Source organism: Acytostelium subglobosum (assembly GCF_000787575.1).
Source record: "Acytostelium subglobosum LB1 DNA, scaffold: scaffold61, whole genome shotgun sequence".
Lineage (NCBI taxonomy): Eukaryota > Evosea > Eumycetozoa > Acytosteliales > Acytosteliaceae > Acytostelium > Acytostelium subglobosum.
Window position 1 is genome coordinate 1 of NW_012236472.1, and position 8,172 is coordinate 8,172.

General features: G+C 46.8%; 2 protein-coding genes across 2 annotated transcripts; one reads left to right on the forward strand and one right to left on the reverse strand.

Annotated features, from left to right (window-relative positions):
• Positions 1-522: 522 nt before the first annotated feature.
• SAMD00019534_126450 (hypothetical protein) lies at positions 523-2,433 on the reverse strand (the record flags this gene model as incomplete). Its single annotated transcript, XM_012892128.1, has 1 exon — positions 523-2,433. One exon carries the CDS (start codon positions 2,431-2,433, stop codon positions 523-525), a length of 1,911 nt encoding a protein of 636 aa, XP_012747582.1.
• Positions 2,434-3,227: 794 nt separating this feature from the next.
• Positions 3,228-7,499, forward strand: SAMD00019534_126460 (hypothetical protein; the record flags this gene model as incomplete). Its single annotated transcript, XM_012892129.1, has 6 exons — positions 3,228-3,387; positions 3,445-4,442; positions 4,500-4,742; positions 4,845-5,140; positions 5,233-7,231; positions 7,308-7,499. 6 exons carry the CDS (start codon positions 3,228-3,230, stop codon positions 7,497-7,499), a joined length of 3,888 nt encoding a protein of 1,295 aa, XP_012747583.1.
• Between the last annotated feature and the right edge of the window lie 673 nt (positions 7,500-8,172).

Consider the following 8,172-nt stretch of genomic DNA (forward strand, 5'->3'; position numbering starts at 1 on the left):
CAAGAGGACGCCAACGCGAATCTCAGACCGGTGCTGTTCGACAGCAAGAAGTTCAACCCGGCCCAGAGAGCCTACGACACACGTGATCGTGAACTACTTGGTTTGATCAACTGCCTAAAGAAGTATCAACACTTGCTGAGGGACAAGCCATTCATCTGGTACACCGACCACAAGAACCTGTTGTACGAGGCCAACCTGGAGTCGCGTCCGGCCCGTGTCCAACGTTGGTACGAGATCATCTCCAACTTCTCTTTCGCCACTCAATACATCGAAGGAAAGTCCAACTGCATGAGCGACTACCTCTCACGCACGCCAAGGTTCTGGAACCCTTGGGACGACGACTTTATTGTCACCGTCAAACAGTCGTGCGCCGATCTCAAGAACGTGCCCCAGACTGAGACGACCTTGTCGACGAGCAGCTTGGCAGAAGTCTCTGCATCAACTGTCAAGTGGCAGGGGATGATCTTGACCATCTTGGAGTACCTACAGTGGTTGTGCCAGTAATAGATGTAAATAATTTATTTATGTTAGTTGACCTTTGATCCAGAGTTGAATGGAATTCTTTTTGACTGCTCTGGCAAGTGAGAGGTGCTTGAGTAGGTATATTGGTTGACCATTTATCCAATCCCATAGACGCCAACGGTATTGTAGGTCATCTATATTGACCATCACAGTGCCTGGTGGTGCATCCTGCTTGCCAGTGATTACGTCAAAGTTGTCAATTAGTTCTAATTGTCCAGTGCTAGTGTTCTTGATTGCCTTTTGATAGTTCCAAATCAATGGATCGTATGAGTACATTCCAATCATGTGCACTACGATTGAGAGAGCGCCAGTGCATGCCAGCAACAGGGCAAGCGGTTGCCATCGATGTAGACGTGGGATAGAGGCAGCTATCAATGCCAAGTACGTGGACATGGTGTCTGTGAGTGGTCTGGCTCCAAAGCACCATCCTCCCCAATAGTCAAAGAAGGTGGACGCCGCATAGGTGAGCACTGTGGTCGATGCAATGAAGGGCGCCAGGGTGACCACCGATTGCTTGTCGCTAAAGAAAAAGGCCATCAGTGCGAATATGAGGAAGGGTGAATGAGTGAACAGTCCTCGCGATGGACTGAAGAACAGGGTGGATGCACCCGTCCAGAAGGGCGTGGTCCATGAACCCGCCAGGCCAGTCTTGGATGTGGCCAGCTTCTCTGCAGCCACAGTCTGTCCAGTGGTGAATGGTGACTGGAAGAAGTGATGGTTGTGATAGAGAAACGCTGCGCCAATCACCGCGCCAATCGAGCCGTACAGCAAGAGCTTGGTGGCCTGCTTCTTGAATCCCACGTTGCCTGGAACGACAGTGTTGCCAAGCAGTCTGAGGAGGACGGCCAATGGATAGAGCGCGCTTGTTGGACGACATAGTGTTGCCAGGGACAGGGACAGTGAACACATGATTGCCGATCGCTCAAAGCCTGTAGAGTCCTGCTGCAACCTGATATAAAAGTACATTCCAAGTGATATGAACAATGTGTTTGGGGCATGTTGCCAGAGTGCCTGGCTGTTGATGCTGGCCAGCGTTGTGCCCAGACCATAGAGCACGGACAGGCCTATGGCAGCGACGTACTTGACCGTGTTGTTGGTGGCGGCACCCGCGCGAGTCTCTGAGATTATTCGATTAAACACCATAAACATCACGCCACATGACAGGGCGGTGAAGAGCGAGGCCGTGAACTTTGACACGGTGAGCAATGACAGACGGTCATACTTGCACAGCTCGATTGTGGACTGCTGAACCGAGGGATGGAACAACTTGTTGTAGACGTAGAAGATTGGTGCTGATACTATTGCCGTGCCAATACTGAATGTGTTGACGTAGATGCCCTTCTGGCTCGTGGGCACCAGGTTGTAGTGCGACGTCTCCATCTTTATCCGACCCATCTCGTACAGCTGCCACGCACTGACAATCTCGGGCGGACCGTTCTTCTTTAACTGAGCCTGCGTCGTGATGTTCCAGTGTTGAAGCGAGAGGCCGGTGCGGGGCGGCGAGTGGTCGTCCGCCCAGAATGACCATGAGAAGAGACATGGCGTGCTGACCTCGGTGAGGCCAAAAACAGAGTCTAGTGAATGCCATTTGAGCAGAGGTGTGTTTGACATGCGCAATGCCAGCAACATGTTTGAGTTTGAGTCACCTCCAATGGTCATATCACCATTCTGTGTATAGATCATCAGCATCACAACAACAATCATCACTGCTGTAATTCGATTGAGTGATGACCAATGTTTGTACGACTCGTATACCACATCCAACCTTAAGTCATCACCATTCTGTTGTTGTTGTTGTTGTTGTTGTCTTGTACCTCTATTTTGTGGCACATGACCAGAGTTACCATCTGTTGTTGATGATGATCGACCTGATTGTTGTCTTTTTCTTGTTGTCTGTTGTTGTCCTGTCATTGTTGTACATGTAACACAAACACACACAAAGTGATGATGATGATCTTCAAAGTGAAGTTAATCAGTGGTTTTCAATGAAGTGAGCATCAGTCATTTGCTTGGACTTCTGAAGTTGATGTCTCTAAATAACTTTCAACAACTTGTCGATCATTCATTGCTCAACACACTCAACACAACAAACACACAACACACATATATTGGTGTTATCTGTACTTGTCTTCTCATTGTTATCCTCTCTTCTTGACGATGTCTTGTGTCCACATCTAACACACCCACTCACACACTCACACCACACAGATAATGTTGATTGAACACACACAACTCCTGTTGACATGTGTCAACTCAACAAGCACACAAGAGGATAGGATAGTACTACATTGTGCTCCTTCACTCACTACAATTAATCACACGCGCACCATCTGATAGATGGATCAACCCACTGACGGACTTGAATATGAATGAACGGAATGGCGAATGACTATGTATCGCTGCCAACAACAACAACAGAATAAACAATCATAATTATTGTCGTTGTTGTACTATTATTTGTCCGAAGAATACATACGACATCATCATACTTGTTATAATTATTATATATATATAATAATATAATACAGATAGAGATATAGATAGACCTTCTTGATATGGAGGAACAACAAAATGAAGAAGGACAGCAGGGACGTGTACATGAGTTGGAACATGCTTTGGAGAATCATTTACAACAAGTTATAGAGAGGGATGAAGCAGTGGAACTTAATAATAATAATAATAATGGTGATTATATATCATTGGAGATGCCTCCAATGTCTGATCAACAGCAGCAGCAGCAGCAGCAGCCGACACATCCAGAACAACTACAGCAACAACAAGAGTTGGCATCATTGTCAACAACTCCACCTCCAACATTGCGACAGAGTCAATATATAAACTCACCTTTAATATATAGACAGAATAGTAATAATAACATGAGATCGAACAATAATACAAATCAATCATTATCATCAACACAAGGAGACAAGACACATCAATCATCATTCTTTGAGAATTTCTCAAACATGTTTGTAAAGAAGAAGAAGAAGAAGAAGGATAAGCCTATACCTCCAATGGATTTGACAACACCTGATGCCACGCCCGCCACAGCCGCTGCAGCAATGGCACACGACCTCGAGAATCCAGAAACACTGTCACAGCCACATCACCACCATCACAGACGTCCAAGACGAGCGCCATCATCTCCACGAGCAACACCATCGATCCGAACCAGCAACAGCAACAACAGCAACAATATAGTCAATATTAACAACAGTAATGATCAAATAATCACCTCTCCGACAATGACACCACGCAATGCCAAGTCGGGCACGAATCACGTCAAACCAAATCGCAATCGCTCGCGCAAGTCGCTTCGGTCGTCCACAGCCTCCTCGCTGGCAATGAAGCCCAACCTCACATCATCAAACAATGGCAATGGATATTACATGGACAGCCACATCATCTCGGACAAGACCATCATGAAGCTGAAACACTTCTTTCGATACCCCTGGATGGTCATCAAGATACTGATATCGCCGCACCCTGGACTCGTCTACCCGTCCAAGGTGATCAAGCGACGTGCACGCATCTTCCTGATGCTGTGCATGCTGTTGGCATTCGCCTGCATCATTGGCACGATCTTTGTCTCGGAGATCTGGTACATCTTTGCGCCGGGCATCCTGATATGTCTGTTGTTGTACATCTTTGCCAAGTTCACCACTCATCATTATATAGCCAGCTTCCTGCTGATCGCCACGGCGGTAGCAATCAACATCACGTCACTCATAGTATCATTGAACAAACTAGAGATACCCTATGGCATCATCCTATTCTCCTGGGACACGATGATCCTCATCGCCGTGTCCATACTATTTCCCAAGCTGGGGCTTAGCATCCTGACCCTTCTGGCCGTCTCCTTCTCCTACATCGGCCTTGCCATCTACCTCTCAATCAAACAACAATATAGACTATTGGAAGTATGTATCCATCCATACATTCTCTCAATCAATCAAGACTAACCAACACAAACTCAGAACTACAACTCAATTGGAGAACAACTGCGAAGTATATTTGTAACATTGTTGTTGTTGTTATTCTATACGTTCATCACATCGATCGATTTGTTGGAGATTGAACGCAAGGAAGCAAGGATACAGAGTTTGTTCAAGATCAGCAATGAAGCATTGGTCGTACACAAAGGAGGATACATCACAGATGTCAACCCTGCATTCGAATCAATGTTCCAGATCAAGCTACAAGATATACTATACCCTGTGGTATGTGTCTGTGTGCTGGTTGGTCCGCCTTGTCTGGCGTATCAGTCACATGACTAACTTTAACTCTAACTCACTCACTCACTCTTGGATCGCGCGAAACAGCAAAGTGGAATATGGGAGTTCCTGCCCGAGCTGGAAGACTTATTCTACGACTCGACGTTGGATACGCTATTCCCGCCCGTGATCGAAACCACGGCGATAGATGCAGGTGGACGTGGATTCGAGGTGGAAGTGCGAACAAACAAGGCAACATACGCAGGCAGACCTGTGGATGTGTTCTCAATCATCGATATCACAGGTAGAAAGAATCTGATCGAAGCCGATGTTGCCCTGAGGAAGGCTGAGGCTGCCAACGAAGCAAAGGTTGCGTTCTTGACCACAATAAGTCATGAACTAAAGTATGTACTTGGACTCGACCCATCAGTCACCCGCCAACCAACTCACTCACTCACCATCTCACTCACTCAATCAATCAATAAATCACACATAGGACACCTATCAATGGAATCATGGCATCTTGCGACATCTTGGAGAAGACTCACATGGACAACACTCAGTTTGAATTCTTGGACGCTATCAAACTGTCAGCGGACTACTTATTGAGCTTGGTGGTGGATATCCTTGACTACAGCAAGATGGAGGCAGGCAAGATGGAACTGGTGCTTCAAGACTTCAGTTTGCTCAAGATGTTGGAGGACTCGCTCAGCATGGTGTCCAAGAGTGCAGCGAACAAACATCTCGATCTGGTCCTCTTCCTCGAGTCCAATCTTCCAGTGCTTCTACACGGCGATGCCACCAGAGTCAGACAGGTGCTGCTCAACCTCATATCAAACGCAATCAAGTTCACCGACGAGGGCCAGATCAAGGTCAGGGTGAGGATGGAGCGCGAGAACATCCACACTAAGGACTACATCATCCAATTCGAGGTGGAGGACTCTGGCATTGGTATCAAGGCCGAGCACATACCTCAGCTGTTTGCTCCATTCTCACAGGTAGACAGCAGTAACTCGCGACGCTACCAGGGTACTGGACTCGGACTGAGCATTTCCAAGAGGCTCTGCAACATGATGGACGGTGACGTGACGGTCAAGAGCCACTTTGGTCTTGGCTCCACGTTTGGATTCACTGTTAAGCTTGGCGCGCCAGTGACCAAACCTGGCTTCACTCTCGAGACAATGGTGGATGCGATGTTCAGAGGCGAGAAACTGAGTGGATTCGACACACCTCTCGTCGGACCGAGGAAGTACGAGAGGAGCCTTGTGGGCATGGTGGTGGACAAGAACCCATGGGTGAGGAAGTCCGTCATTCAGTACTTCTCCATATTGAACATATCATGTGTGGAGTTTGATTCAGATGTGGACTTTAGAACGTTTGTGCAAGGACTCAACACTCAGCAACCAACATCCACGAACCCTGTGTACATCGTCGTCACTAGCATACCCGAGTTGAACGCCGCGTCCACCATCATCAGTCCTACCATCGACATTCATTGGATCCTGCTGACCACGGACGCCACCGTGAAGCACTACAACTTTGAGAACACCATCCAAAAGACGTGCAAGTTCACCGACATTATCAAGTGCATGTTCCAGGTCGACAAGGACAACTTTGACTTCTTCAACGAATCACAGATTGGCAAGCGAACCGTAATGGAGATCAACTCGGCCAAGCTTGTCAAATACCCATCGCCGCCACCAATTGAGAAGTCGGGTGACAGCATCGAGACGTCGCCAACCTTCAACACCAACTTTGTATCGTCCGAGTTCCCCCCTGGCACACCCGGCGAGTCATCATCTGGAATCAATAATCGATATGCCCCGCTCACATTGTCCGAGCGATTGTTCCAGCCCAAGATGTCGCCACTGCCCAATCCTCTACGACTGATGGGCCGTGATCCCACCGATCAAGACCCTCCTCAAACATCTGAGAAGCAGGTGATGTTTGACAACCAGGTCACGTTCATCCCCCCGCCATTGATGAGCTCGCCATACGATGATAAAGAGAATCGTGTCAAGAAGGTGAGCACAGAGACACCGAATATGCAATCCGCCACTGAGGATCCAACAATGGCGGCAGACTCGAACAACAACAACAACAGGGCAAACATTCAAGTACCGACCTCATCGATGGTATCAGCTGCGCCCACGACCACTGCTACAAGCTCATCATCATCTTCATCATCAACGACGACATCGTCAGCGCAAACACATTCACAATCTCAAGCACCAGCTCCTAAAGCAGTAGTAGAGACAAAAAAGGATTTGATTTTGTTGGTGGAGGACAATCCAATCAATGTCAAGGTGTTTAGCAAGTTCTTGACGATGGGTGGATACAACTTCAAGTTGGCCAAGAATGGTGTGGAGGCCGTAGACATGACCCAAAAGTTCGACTTTGACCTCGTTCTCATGGACTGTCAAATGCCACTCATGGATGGTTTCCAAGCAACCAAGACAATCAGAGAATTGGAGAGTGCTGGAAAGATCAATCCTGTAAGTGTTCACATGTACTCACACACATATATATACCTAATCATACTAACATAAATATTAATTACAATTTATATAGCCACCTATGAAGAAGACACCAAAGTTGATCATTATTGCCTTGACTGCAAATAATGAGGACAGACAAAAGTGTCTCAGTGTTGGAATGGACGACTTCTTACCAAAACCAGCGAGTAGCGCATTGGTGATCGCAGCAATCAAACAATATCTCGAGGTTGATACCAAACAGACAGTAGAGGAAGAGAAGAAATAGTCTTATGGATAAACTGCAATTGGTAACAAATAAAGTACTTTATTTCTGTGTTTTCCAACGAGTGACGGACACCAAGGTTTTTTTGTTTTTTTTTCACTTCGACCAGGCTGATTATATATAATGTATGTATGGTTTATTTCGGATCTTCCAAATGATGTGTGTGAGTGAGCTGCGCGAGCGAGTGATCAAAAAGCTGCCGCCAGACAGCCTCCAATCTAGTTTATTTCATTTGGACTACCACCATATAAATATATAACTCGTTTACTTTAATAATGTCAAGATCAAGATCAAGAAACAAGAAGGATGGGGGGGATGTACAGAAGGAGAATGAACAGAAGGATGTACAGAAGGATGAACAGAAGGATGTACAAGAGGATGACGTTAACACCAAGTTCGAGAGGTTGTTTGGAATGTTGGGTGATATGCAACAGAGGATGAGAGCCTTCGAGAAGAGAGAAGGCAAGAAACCTGCGAGATCAAGTGAAGAGGATGAAGGTAGCAGTGGCAACAACGACAACGATAGCGACCGCGAAGACAGGAGCAACAGCAGCAGCAGTAAGATCGTCGATATTGAAAGTTACTATGAGGTGGCGGAGACGGAGTTTGAGATGCGTAGACAACCAGGATGGAACCCAGAGATTAGCGCGAAGGAACTTACCGCTCATTTCATGAG